Source organism: Macrotis lagotis, chromosome 1 (assembly GCF_037893015.1).
Source record: "Macrotis lagotis isolate mMagLag1 chromosome 1, bilby.v1.9.chrom.fasta, whole genome shotgun sequence".
NCBI classification, from domain to species: domain Eukaryota; kingdom Metazoa; phylum Chordata; class Mammalia; order Peramelemorphia; family Peramelidae; genus Macrotis; species Macrotis lagotis.
The window spans coordinates 293,318,058-293,344,956 of record NC_133658.1 but is presented as its reverse complement, the minus strand read 5'-3'; the positions used below and the strand labels follow the sequence as shown (position 1 = coordinate 293,344,956).

The following is a 26,899-nucleotide window of genomic DNA, read 5'->3' as shown; positions in this document are numbered from 1 at the left end:
CCAGAGAAAATAACATGTACACATATAAAGAAATGTCAACTATACACATAGTAAATAAATAGTCATTTCAGGGGAGCACTGACAGCAGGACTTCATATTAAGAAGTGGCTATTTGAGCTGAGTTTTGGAGGGAGATATGGATTCTAGGAGGTAGAAAGGAGAACAAAATGCATCCAGAACACTGGGAGACAGCATGGGCATGGGCAAAGGCAGGGAAATAAAAGATGGAATGTCATGTATTGGGAAGAGCAGGAAAGCAATTACAATAGTCCAAGAGGTCCTGAACTAGAGTTCTAGAAATGGGGACTGATTTAAGAAATGACACAGAAGAAGAGCTGGCAAGACCCAACAGTTGACTATGGGACTGACACAAAGATGACTCAGAGGTTGTGAACCTGGATGACTAGAACACCTTTGACAGAATTGGGGAAGTTAGAACAGTGGATTAGGGTGGAAAGGAGGTAGTTCAATTTTGGATATGTTAAATTTGGATTGCCTAAGGGACATTCAATGGGAGATAGCCACTAAGCAGTTAGTGACATGGAAGTTAAGAGGGAGGGGCCCAGGCTGTATATATATATCAGGGAGTCATCTGCATAAAGATCATCATTAAATCCATGAAAGTTAACAAGTTCACAAAAGAGAGAGTAGAGAGAGGAGGACCTGCATAGAATCTTGAGGTACATCCTTGCTATGAGGTGGGGACATGAAATTTGCTCCTTAAAATAGAGGCATCAAGAGTTGAACAACTTGTTCAGAGTTAGATAAGACAGGGTCCAGATACCTTAAAATGAATCACCTCCCCGCCTCTGCCACTTTGGCTCCATATACTTCTTCATAAAGGAATCATTTTCGTAATCACCCCCCTCAAGAACCCTGTTTCCTATACTTGGGAAAGTACTCTATTATTTATTTCTCTTTTGTTCTTCAGGCCTTGGCTTCTGTGCAGCAGCAGACAGATCAGGAGTGTGATGCCCTCTCCCAAAGGATACTTGCCATGTTGGTGGTTAAGACAGAGGGATTTCCCAGAATTCATTATCTTATCATGTATATGATTCAAACCATGAGTAGAAGTAGCAGATATAACTTAAGCCCCTGAATTTTCTCCTATCCATACCACCAAATTGTAGAGCTGGAATGACCTTTAAGATCCAACACCCTCATTTTACAGAAAAGAAAAACAAGACTCAGATGAAGGAAGCTTAGTAAATTAAGAGGCAGAGATAGGACTAGAACTGCTAATGTTCAGTCTAGTGTTCTTTCTGCTACATCAGATTGCTTCCTGACCCCAACTTTATCTCCCCAGCATCCAGACATGTTTGGGAAGAATAAGAGAAGTCAGGAATGTAGTCACTATCATTCCAAGTGCAAAACCTACCAGAGAGTCTGATTTTTCTGAGCCAAGGCTGTCCCCTTGTGGTGGAGAAAGCAATCTCAGGTGGGAATTCTCTGAGGAGACCCTATCACTCTGTATGAGTATCCAACCACTGGCAGAGGCGTCTGGCATAGAGGGTAGGGTTGACGGTGGAGAAAGATTGGCCAGGGTAAGCAAGGGATTTCCACAGGCACTCTAGCCTTTTGCGGAGACTGTAGACAATGAAGAAGTCTATAATCCCAATAAAGTATCGCTGATCTGGGCCATCCAGGATGTGTAAGGCATTGGTGACATCAGGCAGGAGCCGACAATTGTGAGCAGCCAAGTTGCAAGACTGGATCCTTTCCAGGGTAGAGGAAGTGGTATTATCCCACAGACTCATCGATAGCCTGTCTGAAGTCAAATAAGATGAAGCAGACCTACAAGGAAAAGAGAGAGGCAAATTTATAGCCAAGTGGAGCAGGGGATGGACAAAGAAGATGCTGAGCATTAGGAAGATCTGGTTCCAGATGAGTAATACTGGGCAAGTCACTTAATCTCTCTCTGCCTCAGTTTCTAGAGCTGTAAAGTGGGCTTCATAATTTTACCTGCTTCCCCAAGGCCAACAAATTAGATATTTGTAAAATTTCAACACAGTGCTGGTACTTCATCATTGCTTGTTCCTTCCCTCCCTTTCCCCTGGGGGGGGCCTAGGTTCATTTCTTAAGGCAGCCTTCCCAAAATAGTTCCTTCCTTAGCCCTCCATGACTCTTCCTTCCCAGTCTCTTATATCTTGCATCTCAACTGCTCGATTCCCAGCCTTTACTCAGACTCCTAAAAACCTGGACATACTGTCAGAAATCAATGAGGGGGAACCTGCCATGTCCCAAGTCACCCATCCCCCTTCCAGACAATTTTAAAAATTCCTATCAAGCCTCAATCTGCCTCTTTGCAACTTCTCCCAGTTTTTCCTAGTTCAGTTCTCCAGAGCCAAGCGGAATCTGTCCAATCTGATTTCTACATTCTAGCTATTCTGTCCCTTCTTCACTCCCCCATCCTACCCTCATGTCCTTTCTTCTCCAATTTCTCTCCTACTGATTTTCCAAGGTGGCTTACTTGATTATACGAGCTAAGTTATTCTTGCCCGTGGGCTTCTCCTCCAAGTGGAGCTTCTGAAATGCCACCAGGAAACTGTAGTCCAGGACATTGAGATTACGCAAGAAGGTTGTGTCCAGCTCCATCTGCTTGAGAATCCACTTCCGCTGGGACCCTGTGGAAATGGGTTAGGATTATAAAGCATGGTGGGTATTGTAGTGAAGAGGAAGCATGGAAGAGACTAGGCTAGGTCTCTCTGGGGCATTTAGGACAAAGTTGAGGATGGGAAGAAGAGAAGGCATAGCATTTATCAGCATCCCACGAAGATCAACTTTAGACCCAGACTGGAAGATTTGCCACTGTTTTCTCTACCACAAAAGCTTCCTGACACAGTTTACCTCAGTTGGTATCTGATGGTTCTGACCCACTACCCTCTCAAGCAGCTGAGAAGCAATAGATACCAAGGAGCACCAAGTGGTGATTGCCCTAGAGGCAGCTCCAAAACATGGGGCTGGCTCACCCAGGGAGATGGTGTGTCCCTCAAAGTTGAGATCCTTTAGCACCATGATAATGGGGTTGTCCTCAGACTGAGGGTCAGTCCAGCGGTTCACTTGACAGCCTTTAATGTCATACCTGACCAGGCAAGGGGATGGAAAGAGGGAGGGAGGAAAGAAGGGAAGGAAGGAAGGAAAGGAAGGAGGGAGGGAGGGAGGGATGGAAGGAGGAAAGGAAGGAAGGGAGGGAGGGAGAGAGGGAGAGAGGGAGAGAGAGAAGGAAGGAAAGAAGGAAAGGCACATCTATTAGGCAATGGACTATTTGCCCTTTTTTTTTGCAATATTTAAAACATTTAAACAATATTTACCTTACTCAAATACCTAAATTTGAAAAGGGGAGGGTGAGTTTAAAAAAAGGGGGGCCAGCTTAGAGGGTTCAGTGGACAGTTCACAGAGCCTCAATGAAATAAAGCTCTCCTTTATATGACCTTTCCCAAGAGGTCCTCAGGGAGTCTGGCTAACAGCAAACACCAAGAAAAAAAGCTCCAAGAGAGAACTCAAGGCATTTCCTTCTTTGTCTAGCTCCCAATACAGTCTGTCACAGGGCCAATGAATGCATATCTGAACTCAGAGTTGTATAGTTTAATAAAGTACTTTCCCATCCCTTACTTCATTTTATCCTCAAGATGGTCCTGTGGAGGAGGAGGGAGCATCATTACCATTTTACCCATGGGGAATGGGAGGCAGAGAGAGGTTGTCTGGTAACAAAGTGACAGAAGCCAGTTTTTCCACTTTTGCTCGATCTATTCTTACCTCTCTGCCTTTCTGGCTTTCTCCTAGACTCAGCTAAATTCATCTCTTCTGCAGAAGCCCTTGCTCGATTTCTCCCACCCTCTTCAGCTGCTAGCACCTTTTCCTCTTCCAGTGCTTTCCATCTACTCTGTTAATGACAGTTCCCCCTCCCACCACCATGAGCTCTTGGAGGCCAGGGTTAGTACTGGTTTGTCTCTGAACTTGGCACACAATAAAGACCTGACTGGATGCCATCTTGCTGCTATATTTAGTCTCTCTGGACCTCAGTTTCCTTCTCTCTAAAAAATGAAGGGAACTCTAAAGGTAATAAGAGAATTCAACTAAAGGACCTGCAAGAAAGGTCTGGTCTGAGCTCTACCATTTCTGTGTTCTTAGGAGTCCCTCAACTGGACCATGCTGGGACCATTTGAAATAGTAGAGGTTCAGTAGAGGAATGCTGAGTCAGGACTCCTGAGATATTAGCTCCAGTTCAAGGTTTGAAACTCAGTGAAAGATCAAGGACAGGTCGTTTAACCTCCCTAGGTCTCAGTTTACTCATTTGGAAAATGGGAGTATCAAAACTTGCACTATCTTCCTCATAGGGCTGTAGTAAATTATCCCTTAAAGTATACAACAGAAATATAGATGTTAGTCTCAAGACTGCAAATACTCCTTCCATGGGGGCACTGCTGATAGGCTTGCTGGGTTGGAAAGCTCCTTGTCTCCTACCAACCTTTTCGAAATTCGATCATCAGGGTAGAAGATGTTCTGCATGATGATGTAGTATTTCTAGGAGAAAGAGAAAGGGAAGAGAGGTCATCTTCTGCCCTACTCTTCACACTTAAGAATTTTCCAGGCACTAAATATCACCTACCTTCTTCTCCTTGGGCACCTTGATGCTGTGGATACCTAGCAGGAAAGAGAAAGAAAGACAGAAAGGTCTAAAGAAGGAGGAGAGATAGGGAGCCCAGACTTCATCCCTTTCCCCCTAGAGCAATGTCCTTAGACCACCTGGGTCCTACCCAGAAACTTGACAAGCAGGGAATGGGGGTATTCATGGAGGTGATGAATGTAGAGGGCCAGTTTAGAGAGCAGGAACTGGATCTCCCACTTTTTTTGGGTCTTCAGGAAGAAGCGCTTGTCATTTCTGGGATAGGGGAGAGGTCAAAAAGAGTCAAAGGGTCAGGCTGAAGTCCAGTCTGGAGGATTATCATATCAATTTCTATTAACTTTCTCTCTCTCTCTGTCTCTCTCTCATTCCCAGATTTCCTCTAATCCCAATTCAGTCCTCCACCTTACATTTTACCCACTCTCCTACCTCCCTCCCCACCCCCAACCACTATAGAAAGGGTTCTCTGACCAGAGCACCTCACAGATCTCCAGCACTCTGGAGAACAGATCTCTGTTCTCTCTCCATCTAGTGCCACTAATGTGGAACCAGGCAGCACAAAAATGATTGAGGGTTCCTGGGACCAGCCTTTCTACCTATCCCTAGTAGGTTCTCAAATATTTATCTTTCCTAGGCTTCCCTTTCCTAACCTCTCTCCCACCCTTTGATGTGATGCTCACGTTAAGAAGAAGTTTGCTTTGCTCCTAGAATTGCTGATGAACTGTAGGAAACAGCAGCTGGAAGTCAGAGATATCTGGTAATCCTTTTCTGCCAGGCCCAGGAAGTGACGAAGGTGGGCAAAGGCAGGGCCTGCGAAAGTGCCCATTTCAAAGTCCTGATGGGGAAGGGTCAATGAAAAAACATAGCAGGAGGGGGCAGCTAGGTGGCGCAGTGGATAAAGCACCGGCCCTGGAGTCAGGAGTACCTGGGTTCAAATTTGACCTTAGATACTTAATAATTACCTAGCTGTGTGGCCTTGGGCAAGCCACTTAACCCCGTTTGCCTTGCAAAAAAAAACAACCTAAAAAAAAAACCATAGGGTATGGCCTATGCCAGAATTCCAGGGGAAAGAACAGGAAAGCTCTGGAATGATCTCCCACCCCCCTACTCAGAGAACTAACTGTTTAGCTAATAATGATAACAATAACTATTAGGCAGCATCTGTTTAGCACTTTGGAATTTACAAAGCACTTTTCAAATATCATTCCATTTAATCCTCATAACCACTCCAGGAAATAAATGCTAGTTATCCCTATTTTATAATTGAGGAAACTAAGGCAAACAGGTTTAAGTGACTTGCCCAGGGTCACACAGCTAACATCTGAGGCCAGATCTAAACTCAGGCCTTCCCAAATCCAGGTTTATCATTTTATCTACTTCCCCACCTAATTGTCTAGTAGATGTAGGGCAAATCTAAAAGTCATAAAGACCTTGATTTCAAGTCATTTCAGTCATCTGATTCTTCATGATCCCATTTGGGGTTTTTTTGGAAGAGATACTGGAGTGGATTGCCATTTACTTCTCCAATTCAAACTGAGGCAAATAAGATTAAGTGACTTGCCCAGGGTCACGAATCTAATAAATGTCTGAGAACAGATTTATGAACTTTCTGAAACTATAGGCAATAAAGATGCCAACATGCATGTTGTCCTTACCAGGTAGCTCTTTATATCAATGAAATCAAAAGTCCCTCTATCTATATATATGCATATGTGTATAAATTGTATTCCAAAAAATATAAGCCCCCTGAAGACATTGACCTGTTCATTTTTTTTCTTTGCTTCTCCAGAATTTGGTATGCTTGGCACAAAGAAGTTGCTTACAAATTGTCTATTGGCGGCGCCTAGGTGTCCTAGTGGATCAAACACCGGCCCTGGAGTCAGGAGTACTTGGGTACAAATCCAGTCGCAGACACTTAATGATTACCTAGCCATGTGGCCTTGGGCAAGCCACTTAACCTCGTTTGCCTTGCAAAAAAACCTAAATAAATAAATAAATAAATGAAATTGTCTATTGACTAAAAAACTTTTTGACAAAATATAACACTAATTCCTATTTAAAAAACACTAGAGAGATAGGCGGTATCTATCTAAAACTATCAGCAAACATTATATGTAATGGGGATAAGCTAGAAGTATTCCCAGTAAGATCAAGGGATGAAACAAAGATGTCCATTATCATCATTATTATTCAATTTATTAGAAATGCTAGCTTTAGCAACAAAAGAAGAAAAAGAAATTAAAGGAATTAGAATAGGCAATGCAGAAACAAAACTGCAGATGATATGATAGTATACTTAGAAAATTCTAGAAAAGCAAATAAAAAACTACTTTAAATAATGAAGAACTCTAGCAAATTTACAAGATATAAAATAAAATGGGGCAGCTAGATGGTGCAGTGGATAGAGTACCAGCCCTGGAGTCAGGAGTACCTGAGTTCAAATGGGACCTCAGACACTTAAAAACTACCTAGCTGTGTGGCCTTGGGCAAGCCACTTAACCCCATTGCCTTGCAAAAACCTAAAAAAAAGGATATAAAATAAGTCCACATAAACCATCAACATTACTAGATATGACCAACAAAGTCCAGCCAACAAAAGATAAAAAAAATCCATTTGAAATAACTAAACAACATAAAATAATGGAAAGTCTACCTGCCAAGACAAACCTAGAAACTATATGAACAAAATTATAAAACACTTTTCACACAAATAAAGTCAGATCCAAACAACTGGAAAAATGTCAATTATTCATGAGTTGGCCAAGCTAATTACAATAAAAATGATAATTCTTCCTAAATTTAAATTTCTTATTCAGTACCAAACCAATCAAACTACCAAAAATTATTGTAAAGAGCTAGATAAAAATAGCTACAAAATCATCAGAAGGAACAAAAGATCAAGAATATCAAGGGAATTAATGAAAAAAAATACAAAAGAAAGTGGACTAGCAGTACCAGATCAGAAACTATATTAAAATCGGCAGTCATCAAAACTATCTGATACAGGCTAAGAAAAAAGTGGGTAGATCAGTGGGATAGATTAGGAACAAAAGAAATAATAAATGACTCTAGTATAATCTTCTGTCTGATAAACTCAAAGACTCTAGCTTCTGGGATAAAAACTCATTATTTGACAAAAACTACTGGGAAAACTGGAAAATAATATGGTGAAAATGAGGCATTGACCAACATTTCATACCTTGTACCAAGATAAAGTGATATGGGATTGAGACATAAAAGGTGATACCATAAGTCAATTAGGCTAAGGAATATTCTGTCAGATCTATGGAGAGGGAAGGCATTTGTGACCAAACAAGAGACAGAGAACATTATAAATGCAAAATGGATAATTTTGATTACATTAAATTAACAAGTTTTTGCACAAATAAAACCAATGCAATCAAGATTAGAAGACTTGCAGGAAGCTAAGAAAAAAAAATTTAAAAGCTAGTATTTCTGATAAAGGACTCATTTTGAAAATATATAGAGAACTGAGTCAAATTTATAAGAATATAAGTCATTCCCCACCTGATAAATGGTTAATGGTTAGGCAGTTTTTTCAGATGAGAAAAGTGCTCCAACTCATCACTGATTAGAGAAATGAACGTTAAAACACCTTTGTGGAATCACCTCATACCTATCAGATTGGCTAAAATGACAAAAAATGGAAAATGATCAATATTTAAGGGGATGTGGGAAAATTGGGACACTAATACACTGCTGATGGAATTGTGAACTTATCCCAACCATTCTGGAGAGCAATTTGGAACTATGTACAAAGGACAATAAAATTGCACACCTTTGATCCAGTAATACCACTACTAGGTCTGTTCCCTAAAAAAATTCATTTCCTTCTGGGGCGGCTAGGTGGCGTAGTGGATAAAGCACCGGCCTTGGAGTCAGGAGTACCTGGGTTCAAATATGGTCTCAGACACTTGGTAATTACCTAGCTGTGTGGCCTTGGGCAAGCCACTTAACTCCATTTGCCTTGCAAAAACCTAAAAAAAAAAAATTCATTTCCCAAAGAAATCATTAAAAAGGGTAAAAGACCCAAATATACAAAAAAATTTATAGCAGCTCTTTTTGAAGTGGCAAAGAATTGAAAATTGAGGGGATGTCCATCAATTGGGGAATGGATGAATAAATTATGATATATGAATGTAATAGAATAGTATGGTTCTGTAAGAAATTAAGAGTAGGAAGACTTCAAAAAACCTAGAAAGACTTGAATGAACTGATGCTGAATTAATTAAGCAGAATCAGGAGAGTATTGTATACAGTAACAGCAATATTTGTGTGAAGATCAATTATGATGAAATTAGCTCCTCTCAGTAGTTCAGTGGTCAAGGACAATTCTAAAAAACTTGTGATTAAATATGCCATCCACATCCAGAGAAAAAAATATGAATTCTGAATGCAGACAAAAGTATACTATTTTCACTTTTAAAAATTTCTTTTATTTTTTTCCTTATTTTTCTCCCTTTAGTTCTTATTTTTCTTTCATAATATTATTAATATGGAAATATGTTAAATATGATTATACATGTATCACCAATATTAGATTACTCTCTTCTAGGGGAAGCAGAAAAATGGGGAACTCAAAAGCTTACAAAAAGATGAATAATGAAAACTTATCTTTTCCATATGATAACCTAAAATGAAATAACATTCAAAAATGACTGTTAATTGATATGAACAAGTGAAACAAATGAAATGTGAATATGTATTGTGAACAGTGAATTACATGTTTTAAACTTATCAAAGTTTGCTTCTCTTGTCTAATAACAGTTATAAATCCAAATGTAGAGATGTCAACTCTATATGCGAAAATGTTAGCTTCCTCTTGAGAAAACAAGAAGCTTGCCTGGTTATCTTTCTTAATAGCAACTATAATTTTTTTCATTATATCAACAGTCATATCCTGTGACTAACAGGTACAGACATCCTCCAGGGGATAGAGAATCCCATATGCTATGGAAGTTTGTATAAAGTATTCTTCCTCTAATGGAAACCCTGTTGGTCATGACATGAAGCAAATACCCTGACTGGGAGAAGGAAACTAAAATATATGCTTGTGACATAATTATGAAAGAATATGTAATTTCATTGGCTGCAGCCAATAAGTTTATGGTCCTTTGTCTACTCCCCATTATAAATATGTGACCTAAGGGGAGGGGTGATTAGCCTGACTCCTACCCCTTGCATATGTCTTCTGGACACAGAGCTTAGAAGAACCATTAAAAATGTATCTTAACCAAATTTCTTGTTGGTGACTTCTTAAAAACCTCTAGGGGCTAACACAAGCTGACCTATAGTAACCATAATTTTTTTAGGCTAAAAATAAAATAAAGTTAGTTTTATAAATCAAGTTTTATTCTCTAGGATTTTACCAAAAACCCATGGGTAGATGGCATCCTTACAAATGCCAACCCCCTTTACAAAATTTTGGGGGGGATTTTATACAGAAAGGAGAAAGAATCATAAAACAGAGTTAGGTAACCAATGAGATTTTACATAGATGACATAGTTCTACAATACGATCCTCTCATAACTTATATTTGCTTCAAATTCCTATTGATAAGAATCCCAATTAAGACTGGAAAAAAAAATCTTTACATATAACCATAGGATTGCTCTCTCCTCATCCAAGAAGTCTCTTATCTTGTGGTTTGTAGATCCAGCTAAAGGAATTTATTGGTGCTATCATTGAACTTTCAAGGTAGTTTTGACACAGGCCAAGTCAACATTTTAGATGTAGGAGACAGGCTTTAGATAGCAGACTGACATTTTTACACACTGAGACAACAATCAGATTTATGACAATTAGAGGCTAAGAGATCAATTTTTGATCAAAAATATAGAATTAAAGAGTATCAGATTTAGACACCTAATTCCATTTGTTCTTTATTAGGGCAAACTCTGGAGATTAGCAATGTAATTTAATTTTTTATTAGGGTCAAAATACCATAAGTTTTGACATTCAGTATATGGGGCATATATATTGAGTACCCTGTACAGGGGCTTACTATATTAACATGTATATTTGTTTAATTTCAGGGCTGAATGAAATTTTGTTTTGTTTTGTTTCCTATTATGAAAACTACAGAGAAGTAAACTAAACTACATAGCAGTTAGAGCACTAGGTCTGGAAGCAGAAAGACCTAAATTCAAATATGACCTCAGAAACTCACTGTCTTGAGCCTGAGCAAGTCACTTAATTTCTATTTGCTTTAGTTTCCTCAACTATAAAATGGGGACAATAAAAGCAACTACCTATTGTGAAGATCAAATGAAGGAATAATTGTTAAGTGTGACACAAAGTAAGCCCTATACAGTTAGTTACTACTATTTTGTTGTTATCATCATCATCATCATCATCATCATCATTATTATATGAGATTCTATTTGTAAAGTTTTAACCCAATGGCTGGCACATGGAGTGGCAAGGTACAACAAGCTGACATTTTTGAAGCACATATGTGCAATAGGTATAAACATACACACTGTGCAAATGATGTAAGCAGGACCCTTGCAAGATGATCACTCCTACAAAAGTTTGGGGAGAGGGAAAGACACTGTGTCTTTGCATAAATAAATCATGTCATGGGGAATGTGAGGAGTGGATCTGGGGGGACATAGGATGGAAATTCAAACAGGGAAGGTTTTAGGCCAAGAGAAAAGTGGAACATCTGGGTCAGAGATCTATCCTAAGAGCTACCCTTATAACTCAATCCTACCAGGATAGATCTCTTGACAGGTCTGTGGAGTTTACAGACAGCTTTTCCATACATTCTTTAATTTGACTTTCCTAACAATTCTATGAGGGAAACAGGGCAGGGGTTATCATGACCATTTGAAAAATGAGGAAAACTAAGGGCAGTTAGAGGTGAAATGACTTGTTCAGGGTTAATTTCAAGCCCTAATTTAAGTCAGTGGCAGAGCTGGAGCTAGAGTCCCTCTCCTACTCCATCTCTAAGAATTCTGGAAATTCCTACCTTATAAGGATGGGTCATTACAGATGAATAATCTTCATTCTTTAGGGGTTGCTGGAAGGGAAAAACAGATAAAGTTATGGATGAAACTCCCTCCAGCTTCATCCTCAATTCCACCATTAATTCAATTCTATTTTCTGGCCACCCTACCCCTTCCCAACCTCCTACCCCAAAGGAGAGTAAGAAGAAAACTGCCTCCTGGGGTAGCTGGGAAAATAAGGAGTGAATCTCATAATTCTGCCTCTCTTCCTCACCCCTCTCCAACAACCTTTCCTAGCCCTCTCCCTTTTTCCTCTTCTTGCAATACCAGGAGAGGTAAGTCTCTCTCCTCTGTACTGCCTCATTCAATTGCCTTGCTCAGCTTCTATACTGACCTGTGAGCTCTGGTATTTGCTAAGCAGATTCTGATTGAGTCCCAGACCTGAAGGAGGCCAGAGGGATGGGGTATAATTGGGCAGGGTCAGACTGGAGGTGGGAGCATATGAATGTTTTTTATTTGAAGATTCACAAACTATTAGAATTGGGAACCTGGGGATGCTGGCACTAAAATGGTTCTCTGAAATTATCTCAATTCAAGTCTGAACTCATTTTGCAGATGAGGAAATTTAGATTTGGAAAAGGAAAATAATTTTTTTTGGACAGTGAAGACTAGGTGACTTGTCCAAGGCCACATAGCTAGTGTCAAGTATCTTGAGGCTGGATTTGAATTCAGGTTCTCCTGACTTCAGGCTTGATGTTCTTTCAACTGTGCCACCTAGCTACCCTTAGGAAAATGATTTTCTAACAAGTAAATATTGCTTGGAAGTCAAGCTCTTCTGCCATCAGTTTTGTGCTGATTCCCCCCCCCCCCCTGAGTCACACTCCAAAACAGTTCTTTCTAGTGGGTCCTCCTCACAAACTGGCTCACCCTGGAAGGGCAATCAATGGAGACCTGGATGGCATCCTGAAGCCCTTTCTTAATCATGCACGTCAGTTTGAAAAACTCATGTTTGCAGTCAATCTCAAAAAGGCCAAGGTATTTCCACTTCTCTCTTATGTGGCACAAGATTTGATGAAAGAGGGAGCCTGGTGCCTTGACAGTGTTGTTAGTGAAATTCTCCTGTGGGCAGGGTGGATAGGGAAGGGAAGGAAGATACAGTTAAAGCACAAGAAAGATGGGAAACCGGATTTATTTCAGAGTGAGCTTCTTCCCAGGTGAACCTACCCACAAGTGTTTCTATATCTCACCATCCTTCCCCAGTGCCTCACATTTGGAGGGCTCCTCCCAGCATTTTGCTCAGATCACCATCTATAATGATCCTAAGTCCAACAACTCCCACTGCTGGTCTCCTCTGGGAGATGCTTTAGATAACCCCAGGACTGGAGAGGACCACTTTTGCATCCTCTATCTCTTGATGGCTGCCTTCCTCACCTTTTGAAATAGTGCATGTTTTGACAAGACACCTGAGGAACTTGTCCATTTTCCTGTAGATATTTTTCCCTGTCCAGAGAAAATTTAGACAAAGGGAAGAGTTTTTGAAAAACAACATTATCCGGCCTGCTTGCCCCGTTCCTCCTCCTCCTCCTCCTCCCACACTCGTGGTACTTGCTTCAGGCACCAGAATTGTTCATTACCGGTCTGAGTTCCTCCTAGGACAAGGACGGGGTCAGCCCGCCCGAGGAGGAGGACACACAGGTTCAGGGTCGCCCCATCCTGGGGTGGGAAGATATAGGACAGGCAGGGTGGGCTGCTTGACTGAGGGAGGGGAGGATAGCTAGGGGACTGGGGGCTGAGTAGGTCCTGGGTGTAGAAAACAGGAATTGAAGGCGGAGAGGCATTCACGGCGCATGGCACGCGGCCCAGGGTGGGCGCGGACCTGTTTAGCGGGCCAAGGCCTCAACAGTGCCCAGCCCGTTCCTGCAGGGACAAAGAAGGGCGACCCCGCCCCAGACCACAGTGCCTAAGGCGCCCCGGGAGTCCCGGACAGAGGCTTCCGGGCACCTAGCCCCACCCCAGGGACCCCAGCGCTCCGGGCGCGGCAGTTCCAGTCCAGTCCCGTCCGGGGACGTCCCGCGAGCCCCGGGCGGGCAGGGGGGGCAGGGCCAGGGCCGGAGGCTCCCGCAAGAAGGACGAGGGCCCCCGAGCCGGGAGGCCAAGGCCCAACCAGCCAGCCGGGCAGTGCCCCCGGATCTACCTCAACGCGCTTCACGGGCGCAGCAGACGCCGACATGGCCCCTGCGGCCGCTCCCGCCGCCCGCAGCTCGAGAGCCCGAGCTCCCGCCCCGCCCGCCCCCTTTGTCCCGCCCCCGGCCGGGCCCCGCCCCGCCTCGGGAGTCCCTGATTGGCTACCTGGAGCTGGGCAGAGGCTGAGGCGCGGGAGTCCGGGGCTCCCCGCCCCGCTCCCTGGGTGCTGATGGGTCGGGAATCCCAAGAACCGGCTTGTTGGAGCCCGACTCGGCTCTAGTCTCTTCACTCTCCTGGGCCTCAGTTTCCCCAAACCGTCCCTCCCCCGGTAGATGAGACGGGATTGGAGACCTGGCTCGGGAAAAGCTCTTCGAGACCGCTTAGTCCAGTTCTGCCCCTTCATCTTCCAGAGAGGTCGTGAAGGGCATCAGTGGCAGCGCTGGGCTCGAACTAAGGGCACCTGACCAAGTTCCAGTTGATCTTTGGACGCCCATGCTTCTAAACCCCTCCATGGTCCCTTCCTTGGGGGATATTTGACGATTCCGGGGTGTTGATGTGTTCCCTCTCCTCCCGCCTGGCGAGGGCTCCCTGCTCAGGGCCACCGTCTCAAGCTGGGCTGCCCCACGATGAAATTGTGGGGTCTGGGGAGTGGGAGGGAAATGACTTAAGCAATTCGGGCTTTAACCCAGGAACTAGAGTCAGGAAGGAAGTGAAGCATATGGGAGATATCTCCCAAGATTTCAAAGACCGGTCAAGAATCTTTTGGTCAAACATCACCTTCCTAAAGAAGGACTGAAAATACTATAGTATTATGCTACTGGAAAGAATTTCAGAGATCTTATATTCCACAGCCCATTCCTTATTTTACAGAAGAGGAGACTGAAGGCTGTTAGCTCTTGCCCAGGAGCAAATCCGTGGCAGGCTTGAAGGGCTAAGGGAATTCCAGCTGCCCCAAGAGGCTAGAAATTGGTAGTCAGAGGCAGCTAGGTGGTGCAGTGGGTGGTGGGTCCTGGAGTCAAGAGGACCTCAGGTCAAATCTGGCCTCTGAGAATAATTGCCTAGCTATGTGACCTTGGGCAAGTCACTCTTAACCCCATTGCCTTCAACAAAAAATTTTTTAAAAATTGGTTATTAAAAAAAGGTTACGAACAGGTAATTTTCAGAGAAAGAATAAGCTATCACTAACACATTAAAAAAATTACTAATTAGAGAATATTTGAAGAAATGAAAAATAAAACCACTGTTGAGTCCCTTTCTAGACTCCCTTATCTTTCCCCAGGCAAGCTCTGGAGGGACAGGAGACAAGGAAGACAAGTTCTCCCTTTGTACACCAAGGTATCCATCTATTTATCAAAATACAAGTGCTTAAATATCCTTCCCAGACCCTAATCCACTCCCATTCCCCTGGCACTTAGTAAAATAATGTTCTGGTGCTCAAGGGCACTAGGTGATGAAGATTTACAGTATTCCCACACACAACAGTCCCTAACACTGTTCCATTCACATCCATCAGATAGGCAAATTTGACAAAAAAGAAAAATGCTGGAGGGGCTCTGGGAAAACAAGTACATTAATGCACTGCTGGTGGAGTTGTGAACTATTCCAAACATTCTGAAAAGTAATTTGGAACTATGCCTTCCAAAAGTAACTTTTGATCTAGCAATACTGCTTACTAGCCTAATCTGAAATCAAAGAAAGAAAAGAGCCTATATGTACAACAAAATTTATAGCAGTTTTTTCCCCAGTGGCAAAGAAATAGAAATTGAAGTGATGCCTAACACATAAGGAAAAACTGAACAAGTTAAGAGTATATGAATAGGGGGCAGCTAGGTGGCGCACTGGATAAAGTACCGGCCCTGGAGTCAGGAGTACCTGGGTTCAAATCTGATCTCAAAACACTTAATAATTACCTAGCTGTGTGGCCTTGGGCAAGCCACTTAACCTCATTTGCCTTGCAAAAAAAACCTAAAAAAAAAAGTATATGAATGTGGGGGGGGGGTGGCTAGGTGGCACAGTGGATAGAGCGCCAGCCCTGGAGTCAGGAGGACCTGAGTTCAAATTCAGCCTCAGACATTTAATAATTACCTAGCTGTGTGGCCTTAGGCAAGCCACTTAACTCCATTGCCTTGCAAAAACCTAAAATGTGGTGGGATATTATTCTGCTATAAGAAATGGAGACAAATTTCAGAAAACTTGTGAAGATTTATATGAACTGTTACAGTATAAACAGAACCAGAACGATTTATATAACAGGTAAGGACAACTTCAAAGGACTTAAGTGATCAATACAAAGACCAACCAAGATTCTAGAGGACTGATGAAGAAAACTACTCATCTATAGTGAGGTGATGGATTCAAGATAAGATTGAGAAGGTGGCACAGTGGATAGAGCACCAGCCCTGGAGTCAGGAGTGCCTGGGTTCAAATCCGGTCTCAGACACTTAATAATGACCTAGCTGTGTGGCCTTGGGCAAGCCACTTAACCCCATTTGCCTTGCAAAAACCTAAAAAAAAGAACAGTCTTTTGAAAAGAATTTGCTGTCTCCTTGAGGGTGGGCCTTTGTGTATGCAGGGTTTTGCAAAGGAGTGACATTAAGTGCTTATTTGACTGCATTGCTTCCAAAGAACTCATGATGAGACATGCTACCCACTCCTGAGAGAAGAGTACAAAGACATAAATACATTTGAGAAATTGTTTTGCTTGAATAAATACACTTCTAGGGCTTTTTCTTTTTTTTTCAAATTGGGGAGAAGGGAAGAGGAGAAAAAAGTGTGGATTTTGTTAACTAAAATTATAAAACACCTGTGTTGGGCACAGTCCAAGAATGCTAAGCCACTGATGATTCCTATTGTCAGGATCAGTGAAAGCCCTGCCACGACTCCCTTACAGAGATCTTGTCTGAAGATGTCATATAGTTCTTTGACCTGTTGAGTCCCACCCCAACACTTCTTGGACTACAGATACAGGCTGGAGTGAAGAGGAGATTGTTTCATTTTGTTTTGCTTTGTTTTAGGTTTTTGCAAGGCAAATGGGGTTAAGTGGCTTGCCCAAGGCCACACAGCTAGGTCATTATTAAGTGTCTGAGACCGGACTTGAACCCAGGCACTCCTGACTCCAGGGCCGGTGCTATATCCACTGCGCCACCTAGCCACCCCTGAAGAGGAGATTCTAAGATGAAAAGAATCTTCCCATTACCAAGTTTCCAAATTCACCTCTTGACCACCCTTCACCCTTCTCTTCTCTCTGAACTACAAGGTTCAGACTTAATTTATCCACTCCCAAACCCAGCCGGCTCACGATGAGGGTGAGGGTTGTGGAGGGATGATTGAGTCAGACACATATTAAATATTTATTGAAACAACACACAGATGAAACTGGAAGCTTAGGCACATAGGGACCTATACAGAAACCACATGGAGGTCAGATGAGTATGGGGGGGGGGGGGTGGAGAGTTACACAGCACACTGGACAAACAATATCTATCAGGCCTCTATACTTGACAGTGTTGATAGTAAAATCCACAAAGTTTCTACAGTTTTCATGGCCTGAACTGAGCATCTCCTTCTCTTTGGTCCCTTTACCAGGATGGTGTCTGGTCTTATTCCTAGGGAAGTGAATTTAGGATTTGTCTAGTGGAGCCTATACTCCAGAATGAGCCCAAGGTTGTGTCAGGCAATGAAAAGCTGCCTTTCCACTGAGCAAGAGGTAGAGAAGGGAAGGACATAAGAGGAATGTGAATGAAAGTTTGCAGAGCCTGGGAGGGATACAAGAAAGGGAAGGAGGTTGTTCTCTTTCACCCATAAAACTGGGAGAAGGGCTGAGGGAGAAAAGCTGGAATGTCTTCCTCTTGCTTCTTCCACATGGGCTAGATCTCAGGTTGAAGGAGGTAGCCAGTCATAGATGGAATTCAATTCAGGTCAATCTCACAGAGGATATCTGGGATGCTGAGGCTCAGCATCCTGAGAACAGGACTGCACTCCCACCCCTGACCTGAGAGGAGGTGGGGAGGACAGGAGCACAGGATCCTCTTTAATACCTTCCCCAGAGTCTCCTCCAAGTCCCACTAGAATACAGCACATAGGGTCCAAGATCCAGATCTGACCTCCCAAACTGGACTATGCATCCTCCTTCAATCTGTTTTCTTGACTGGTTTCCGATTCTTCAACATTACATAAGTGATGAACAGCCCTGCAACAGAAAACCCAGAAATGTCCTTTCATGAGTCAGAGCCAGAAAGCAAGGACAGGACAACAGTATTAACATTGAACAGTACCAATAGGAAGGCAGAAGGGATCTTAGTTGTCCTGGAAACTAGTGTCCCACTCCATGCATGAATGCCTTTCTCACCACCCCACTAGGGGGACCCATGCCCTTTCCCTGAACACTCTTTAGGGTGCAAAATTGATCACCTTTATATTTAAACTTTAAACTTTAGATTTAAGTTGCAGCAGAAGGGACTAAGATGAACCTCCCAACCAAAAAACCAGTCAAGTCCCTGGTAGAGACCATGGAGCTATCCTCTCTCAGCAATACCCAGTGAGAGACAGGCCACAACTGCCCAGTGGTCTTTGGAGTCCCTGGAAGTCTTCCATCAAAGGCTAGATGGTAAAGCACAAGTTGGAGAGGATCCATGCATCCGGGGGAAACTGGATGGCAACTTTCCAGCTCTGAGACTATGATTGCAAGTCTCTCAAGGACCCCTTTTTTTCTATTTAGGCAGGTAGTAGACAGTGGGAAGTACCAGAAGATCAGGAGATTTAGGTCTTGGGCCTGGATCTTCCACTAATGACCCCAATAATAAACACCAATGATATGGTGCTTCTAAAGTTTGCAAAGTATTTTACACACATTCTCACATTTGATCCTCAGTAGGGTAGGGTACTATTATGGGTAATATTTTCCCGAGAGAGGTTAAGTTTAAGTTGTTCATGGTCACATAGAAAATGCCAGAGATGGGATTTGAACTGAAATCTTTCTCATTCCAAGTCCAGCACCACTAACAGGAGATTTTGGTCAAGTTATTTCCTAAAATCATGGATTTAGAGCTGGTAAGGACCATAGAAAGTCATGAGGTCCAACTCCTTCATATCACAGGCAAGGAAACTGAGGTATACATAAGCAATTAAGCAAATCACCCAGGATCACATCCTTAGGAAGTATCTCAGGCAAAATTTGAACTCAGGTCTTTCTGACTCCAAATCCAATATTCTATCTATTATGCCACCTGAGGGCCAGGGGAACTTGTGAGTATCCCAAGAAATTATTATCCACAGTAATGAAGAAGTTTAAACAGCTGCACTTCTGAAACATTCTCTACCCCCACCCTCCTTTCTTGAGGGAAGGAGGAAGATGATCACTTACCCACAAACAGCAACAGAAATAGGCCAGCTGCTAGGGGGATGATGATGGCGTACTCCCTGGGCAGGAAGTACTTGTGGATAATATGATCACTATCTATGAAGGGCTGCAAAGTGAGAGAGAAACATCCAAATAAGTTCTACCACCCAGAGCCAGCAGTACCCAAATTTGGGGGAGGGGATTTCTAAGGGACTTATTGGAAGTCTTCCACTCAAGGCCTCTTGGAAACTGCCTACCAGCCCACTTCCCAGGCAGCTGGTTTTTGCTCAGCCTGCATGGCCTGACTGGCAGATGCCTATGATAAAGAAGAGTTCAAGAAACTGAGTATTTTAGACTTGAAAATGGGGCCACAACAGCTGAAAGAGAGAGAAGACAAGTGGTCCAGGAAGGGACAAAGTATGTGATCAATCAAAGTGCACATGACAATATTCATTCAACAAATGACTTTTTTCACATTTATTTTCTTTATTTTGGTGGATATTTTCTTTTTTCTTCCCTGAAGATGTGTTAAAGCATTTTTTTAAACATTCTTTTTTAAATATTATTTCCTCCCTGGTAACATGCAAAAACAAGGTTTAACATTCACTTCCAAAACCCTGAGTTCCAAATTCTCTCTCTTCCTCCCACCCCACTCTCCCTCATTGAGAAAGCAAGTTACTTGATATAGGTTAAAATGTGTAGTCAGGAAAAATATTACTACAATAGTCATGTTGTAAAAGTAAAAAAATAAAAAGAGAGAAACCTCAAGGGAAAAAAAATGCATGCATCAATCTGTAGTCAGACACCATCAGCTCTGTCTTTGGGATGGGCAGTATCCTTCAACATAGCAGCATTGCTGAGAAAAGGTAGGTCATTCATAGCTGATCATTCTGCAGTATTGCTGCTATTCTGAATACAGTACATTTCCCATTGAATCTGTTCATGTAATAAACAAGTGATTATTAAATAGCTACAGGGTTTAGGGCACTGTCCTGGGAACTACAAAAGACTGGGAAGTTAAGAGTAATTACTGTCACTGCCCTCTAGAAGAGAGATAAGATGTAAATATAGATAAATTAATAAGACTGTTAAGTCCATTGTGGAGGAAGCAAAGGGCTCTGTGAAGTCTAAGGGAAGAAGGTTATGATCAATGGTAGGATAGGAAGCATACCAGAATGATCACCCAAATCGTGTAGTAGGTGAAGGTTACAAGACTGAAAACCACCAGGCCAAATCCCACCACTTGGTCTGTTCCCGTGGCCTGAAAGGGAGAGAAAAAGGAAGTTATTAAGCAGTCATCTATCTGAAGGTACATATATATGTGGGTCCTGGGAGCTGGGGGAATATGAGATGTATGACTCTGCTAACCCATGAGAAACTACCACAAAATCATAGAATTTAAGCTCTGGAAGAGGTCACCTAGTCTGAACCACATCTGAAGGGAATCTTCACTTTAATATATTCAATAAGTATCATCTTTCTTCTGTTTAAATCTCTCCACTCCTTCCTAAGCTGATCCATGCCATTTTGGACAGCTGTAATTGATAGAAGTTTTTCCTTATAACAAGTCTAATTTTTCTTCCACCCATTTATTGTGTTCCATTCTTTTGTAGTTGAAGGGAACATGTCTAATCCCTTTTCTACAAGGCTCTTCAAATATTGAACACAACTCTCTTTCCCCCAAGTCTTGTCTTCTCTAGGTTAAACATCGTTTATACATCCCTCCTACATTCTGTTTCCAGTATTAGGTGACAGCTCCAGACTCAAGTCAGGGCTAAGTAGATGTTCGATAATTCAGGGTTCCAATGATAGCTCAAGAGATAAAGAGAGCAATCTTTCAGTTTTAAAGATGGGAAAACTGAGGTCCAGTTTTTGCTTTAAGGACAAGCAGTGAGAAAATAACCAATGAATATAAGTGTCCTGTCCAAAGTACTATTTCTTCAAAAGCATTTTAATCATATTTGAGGCAGTACATTACAACAGAAGGAATACCAGATTTAGAATCAAAGAAGCTAGATTTGAATTCTAGCTCTGCTTCTTTTTTACCTCTGTGATCCTAAGCAAGTTTGGACCTCAGTATCTTCATTTATAAAATGAGAGAGCCAGGTTAAATGATCACTGCTGACTTTGGATCCTATGATCCTATAAAGCAAACACTGAATCTTCTGGAGAAATTCTGGTCCAACTTTAACCCCTAGCTACTACAGAGAACCTTAACTAAAGCTGACTGGGGAAATATCCTTCCTGGTCTTAAGAATTTCCTCAAGTCCTTTCCAACTTAGCATTCCATGTTCTATGGTCCCTATAGTTGAACAATTCCTATTCTGAGGCTCCCTGGGGCTTTATGATTCATTCATGATCGCAAACAGAATATGATAATTGTCATAAGGAAGGACAAAATTCTGGATTCTGTGTGTCAAGGTCTCATGATCTGACCAGTGAGTGTCAACAAAGCATCATCTCAACTCTGTACCCCATGGAGATGAAAGAGCCCCATTCTCACCCACAGTGACCTTCTGAAGACAAAAAAAAATAGAAACTCCCAGAAACAATGGTTCTCACAAAGCAATAAAACCCCTAATTCCTCCCCTCTCACAGCACCCAGGACACAGATTTTCCCTTATTCATCAGTGATTAGACCCATCAGCCTCACCCAATCCCTCAGGAGGGATCTGGTCACTTTCCCACTTATGACAACAAAGCCAGGCCTGTCTCCTGCTTAGTGGTCAATGGCCCCAGTTTCATATAGAGCAAGGTTGTAGAACCTTTTTTCTGCCAAGAGTCATTTGGATATTTATAACATCATTTGCTTGCCGTATTTGATCAGACATTTAATTAATTCACCCTAAAAAGCTCCTAGATTTATTGAATTTCGAGTCCTGTTTGCAGTTGTTACCATGGCAGTGCCAGACCACTGACCTTATACAGCCTGCAGGTCAGATGTTCCCTGCCCCTGCTCTAGAGAAAGGGATTTGGGTTTCAAGGTTTATCTCTGGTATTCTCTCCAAACCAAATGAGCTCCAGGGATTTCATTCCTCAGACACAGACATAGCTACAAAACATGGTAATAATAAAACTTGGCACTAAGAAGACAGGGGACATAACAGGAAGATGTCTCTTCCATCCTGCCCTTTTTCTCCTTTTCAAGGAAGAGACTACTCAGTGATAAATGATGGATCGGAGGACTGAAAGGTGGGAGGCAAAAGCTCTAGCTCTGAACATTTATTAAATGTTTTACTGATATCTTTTGTTTTTACATCAAAATCATTTTTTAATCAATATCCTATTGTTTGCTTTCTAAGAGTCAGGACAGGAACAAGAGAGGAAGGAAGAGAACTTGGAAGTCATAATTCTAAAAAAAGGAATGTTAAGATTTTTTTAATAATCTAATTGGGAAATACTTAACAAAACAAAAATACATCAAAATCATTTCTTGATCTATCTCTCCCCGTGCTTTTGGGGCAAACAAGTTATCTCTCTAGGAAAAAAGAAAAACAGTTCAACAAAATAAGAATTATGGCACCTATTCATGTAGGCAACATTTCATACTCCTAACTCCCCAAAGGATGACATCAAAAGGAGGAAGTTACACTTCATCTCTTCTTCAGGCTACTTTAAAAGAACAGATGGTGGAGTGATTTTGGGAGCTGAGAGTCAGAAAGTCCATGAGGAATTCCAAATCCTGATTCTAAAACACTTCCCTTCTCAGGGCCCTCTGGTTTTCTAGATGTAAAATGAGAGATGAATTTTTAAAGTCTCTAAGGCCCCTCAAAGTTCACATGCTATCCCCTCTACTTGTCATGTCCTCCCCCAAAATTCTACCTACTTAAATCCAGGACTCCAACATAAATAAAGGAATGAATAAATAGACAAACAAATAAATGAATAAGTAAAAAAAAAATGAAATCAAATGAATTCATCCAACTAAAGTTGGCAGGAACCTCACAAGTTCTCTTATTCAACCCCCTCATTTTGCAGATAAGGAAACTGAAATCTATAGAAGACAGATGACTTGCCCCAGATCACAACAGTAGCATTTGGTACAACATTTGAATCCAGTTCCTCATGGCTCCAGAGTCAAGGTGCTTTCTACTAAGCCAGGAGGCCTGCCTTCCCACCCACTGTCACCTCAAACACCAACTTCTCTATGAACCCTCCCTTGACTACCTATTACCTTCTATATCTCCTTCCTCAGAAGCATTTTGTTCCTCTTTCTCTTATGGGACTTGTCTGTTTTGTTATAGTTATTTAAAGCCAGGGTTGGAAGGAATCTCAGAACATGGAATATTAGAGCTAGAAAGGACCCCAGAATATAGACTATTAGAGCTAGATTTCTTTTTCAATTGTACCTGAATCTTCATGCTCCCTTTGGGGATTTTCTTGACAAAGATACTGGAGTGGTTTGCCTTTCCTTTTCCAGATCATTTTACAGTTGAGGAAACAGAGGCAAATAAAGCTAATTGACTTGCTCACATTTGAACTCATCTTCCTAACTACAGGTCTGGCATGCTAGTTCCTGAGCATCTAGCTGCCCTTGGAGAACTAGAAGGGACCTCAAAATACAGAGCTAAGAGAGTCCTTAGACTATGGATATTAGTGGCACAGTGGATAAGAGCACTGGCCCTGGAGTCAGGAGTACCTGAGTTCAAATCCAGCCTCAGACACTTAATAATTACCTAGCTGTGTGGCCTTGGGTAAGCCACTTAAGCCCATTTGCCTTGCAAAAACCTAAAAAGAAAATACTACAGACTATGGATATTAGAACAAGAAAGACCTTCAGAAAATAGGATATTAGAGATAGTAGGAACCTCAGTAGATAAGGTTAACATATTGGCTGACAACATGTTCTTTAAATGTTCAATAAATTCTTGATGATAAAAATGTGGGAGGAACCTCTGCATAAAATGTCAGAAAGAGAAGACAAAATAGCTGGAATTTCAATGGGTTTTCATGGTTCTGGTTCTTGTCTGAGAAACTCCTGAGCGGACAGCAGGGTTCAGCTTCAAAGGGCTCTAGACATGTGCTCTCAACAAACATCTGGAGAATGGGGTGAGGAAATACAAGTTAATTTGGTGTTGAGAGTGAATCTGGTTTTAAGCACTGCAACATTTAGGAGAGGGGCCCCAAGCACACCAAGATTTTAGAAAAAGTTGGAAGGAAAAGTTACAAAAATCATCCATACCTTTTAACTAAGCAATTCCACAACCGGGATTTATGACAATGACTTTTGGCAAAAATTTATGTGCAAAAATATACATATATAACACTACTTACTAAGGAGCAAAAGAATAGAAACAGTGTGGCCAACAACTGGGGAATGGCTGAACAAATTGTGGCGTGTGAATGTAACAATATTTACTGCACTATAATGGGAAGAGTCAAATAAAGAGATTGAGATTGAAAAAGGTCAAACCAAAAGGACAAATTATACAATTTCTACAACTGTGTAACTGAAGACCACCTAAGCAAGTCCTGACCAAAAACACCGGGGGACATAGAGCTTTACTTGTAAAGGAAAAAGACTCGTTCGTTTTTTTAAGGAACGGAAAAGTATAATGTCAATCATGACGTCAGTGCGCACTGTGGTGGACTCAATTAGGTGTTCCCTGGGTTTGGGGAGGATGTTTAGAAAGAAAATTCACCTCTTATATTTTTTAACCCTCCCAACCGGTGCGCTGTGACTAGAGGAGAGTTCCCAATCCTCTGTGGGACGGCAGAACTCGTGGAGGCCTCGACCCGTCCTGATGTCCCATGAGAAGGAAGCAGTGAGGGTGTGAGCCGGAGGGGAGACCCCGGGGTCGGAGAGGCGACCTCCCAGAGGGGCAGGGGGCTACGGAGGAGGCCTGGGCGGAGCTCTGGCAAAGCCACGGAAGCCGCCCGGCGAGCTTGCTGCAAATACCCAAGTTCCTCTTCTGTAAAACAGGGCGGCGGCACTAGGGGATATATTACGCGACTGCTTTCTCGAACCCTTCTTGTTTGACCCCAAGATTGCTACACAACCCCTCCCAGGATGCCACCACTCCCACCCTCGGCTCACCATTTCTGCCGGATCCTAGTTGGGGAAGGACACATGCTACTTCCGGACTACTCCACTTTCCGGCGCGAAGTCGCCGGGCATTCTGGGTGTCGTAGTTCCTCGCCCTCGCTTCCGGAGATCGGCCACGTCTCTTTAAATACCGAAGCTCCACCTCCCAGCATTGGCCGGACCCTAGCATCTCTCGCGATGGCCGAAAGGCTTTGTGGGAAATGTAGTTTCCGGGGGGGGGCAAGGAGAGGGCTGGGGAGGCTATTATAAAGAATGTTAGAGGGGCGGCTAGGTGGCGAACTGTGGAGTCAGGAGAATCTGAGTTCAAATTCAGCTTGAGACACTTAATAATGGCCTAGCTGGGTGACCTTGGGCAAGTCACTTAACCCCATTACCTTAAAGTAAACATTTTAAAAATAAAAAAAAGAATATTAGAGCACGAAAAGACCTTAAGAGAAAGAAAGATCATCTTGTTCAGAGACTCAATATTTTTGTGTCGTGGACTAATTTAGCAATCTGGTGAAGTCAATGGACCCTTTTCTCAGAATAATTTTTTAAAAATTTATAATTGAAGAAAATGTTAATTTTTAGTTGTGCATCAGTAAAACTAAAGATGTGACTTCCCCCCCCCCCCCGTTGTAGTTCACAGTGCCCCTGGAATCTGTAAATCCATGTACTCCAGGTCAAGAACCACTGATTTAATCCAAAACCTTCATTTTACAAAGAAAAGCTCGAGGAGGGGAAGTATTTTCCACAAGGTCACTTAGCAACTTCGTTTAGAAATAGTAGAGCTTGAGTCTCACAGCTTCCAGTGTCAGACTTCTCCCATTCTGTAATAGCTAGCATTTATAATATTATAATAATAGCTGAAACAAAGGCAGTTAGGTCATTTAGTGAATATATCTGTAGTCAGGAAGACTCATCTTCCTGAGTTTAAATCTGGCTTCAAACACTTCCTAGCTGTGTGACACTAGGCAAGACACTTAACTCTCTCTACCTCGAAATGACCAGCTACTCCAGTATCTTTGCCAAGAAAACTGAATTGGATCACAGAGTCAGACTGAATAACACTATAGCCCTTTAAAATTGGCAAAGCAACTTACACGTGTTAAATATGTGTTAATAATGTTACATATGTGAGGATCCTCACAACACTGCCTTGGGGATAGATGCTATTATTATCCCCATTTTTAAAAATGAAGAAACTGAGTGAGAAAAGTTAAATGATATAGCTAGTGTCTAAGGTAGGATCCAAACCCAGGTCTTGGTGGCTCTCCTTCCCCACCTAGAGGCTGCCCAAGCAGTACCTAAAGCCAATCTTTTCTACACTGTCTAAACCTAAATCCCTAAGCCCCTCCCTTAGAAGTAACAACATTTATCAGTAAAATCAACACTGTGCTGGGAGAGGGAGTTGTTTGTAAGGGACTGACCTTTAGAAATGAGATCCTTTCCAGTTCTAAGATTCATTTGTTGAACAAACATTTATTAAGTATCTGTTACATAAAAAGCCCTGTGCTCCATGCTGGGACTACAAAGATTAAAAACAAACTCTGTTTTCAAAGATATTACAGATTTTGGGGATGGGAGAATTGTGTCATTTTGTGTGATACAATTATATTCTTATATAAGTATGATATAAGTAAGGTAGAAGGTGATGGGGAGCGATCCAGGAATAATCTTCTAGGAAAATTTCTGGAGATAGATAATTTTCAGTTTTGGGGGATCCTAGGAAAGGATTGATTCCCCACACACACAC

General features: G+C 42.1%; 3 protein-coding genes across 7 annotated transcripts in view; all 3 read right to left on the bottom strand.

Annotated features, from left to right (window-relative positions):
* Positions 1 to 1,462, bottom strand: part of ST6GALNAC4 (ST6 N-acetylgalactosaminide alpha-2,6-sialyltransferase 4) — a 60,368-nt gene extending 58,906 nt beyond the window's left edge. Inside the window, exon 1 of the mRNA XM_074211074.1 lies at positions 1,379 to 1,462. The gene's annotated coding sequence lies outside the window, so the exon portion shown is untranslated. The remainder of the gene's footprint in view (positions 1 to 1,378) is intronic.
* PIP5KL1 (phosphatidylinositol-4-phosphate 5-kinase like 1) lies at positions 1,237 to 13,855 on the bottom strand. 5 transcript variants are annotated; one of them, XM_074211069.1, is made up of 11 exons: positions 13,791 to 13,855; positions 13,028 to 13,096; positions 12,524 to 12,715; positions 11,620 to 11,670; positions 5,305 to 5,459; positions 4,758 to 4,882; positions 4,610 to 4,644; positions 4,469 to 4,524; positions 2,970 to 3,082; positions 2,471 to 2,624; positions 1,237 to 1,794 (listed from the first exon to the last, which is right to left on the bottom strand). In XM_074211069.1, the coding sequence occupies exons 1-11, from the start codon at positions 13,824 to 13,826 to the stop codon at positions 1,464 to 1,466; spliced, it is 1,317 nt and encodes a 438-aa protein (XP_074067170.1). In that variant the 5' UTR covers positions 13,827 to 13,855; the 3' UTR covers positions 1,237 to 1,463. The 5 variants fall into 5 exon arrangements, with proteins under 5 accessions (XP_074067170.1, XP_074067173.1, XP_074067172.1 ...); XM_074211072.1 differs by having other exon boundaries at positions 12,844 to 13,096; positions 13,791 to 13,821; XM_074211071.1 differs by lacking the exon at positions 13,791 to 13,855 and adding an exon at positions 13,231 to 13,779 and having other exon boundaries at positions 12,844 to 13,096.
* Positions 13,856 to 17,117: 3,262 nt separating this feature from the next.
* Positions 17,118 to 25,260, bottom strand: DPM2 (dolichyl-phosphate mannosyltransferase subunit 2, regulatory). Its single transcript, XM_074211068.1, has 4 exons — positions 25,156 to 25,260; positions 20,290 to 20,379; positions 19,143 to 19,245; positions 17,118 to 17,969 (listed from the first exon to the last, which is right to left on the bottom strand). Exons 1-4 carry the CDS (start codon positions 25,156 to 25,158, stop codon positions 17,911 to 17,913), a joined length of 255 nt encoding a protein of 84 aa, XP_074067169.1. The 5' UTR covers positions 25,159 to 25,260; the 3' UTR covers positions 17,118 to 17,910.
* Positions 25,261 to 26,899: the final 1,639 nt, after the last annotated feature.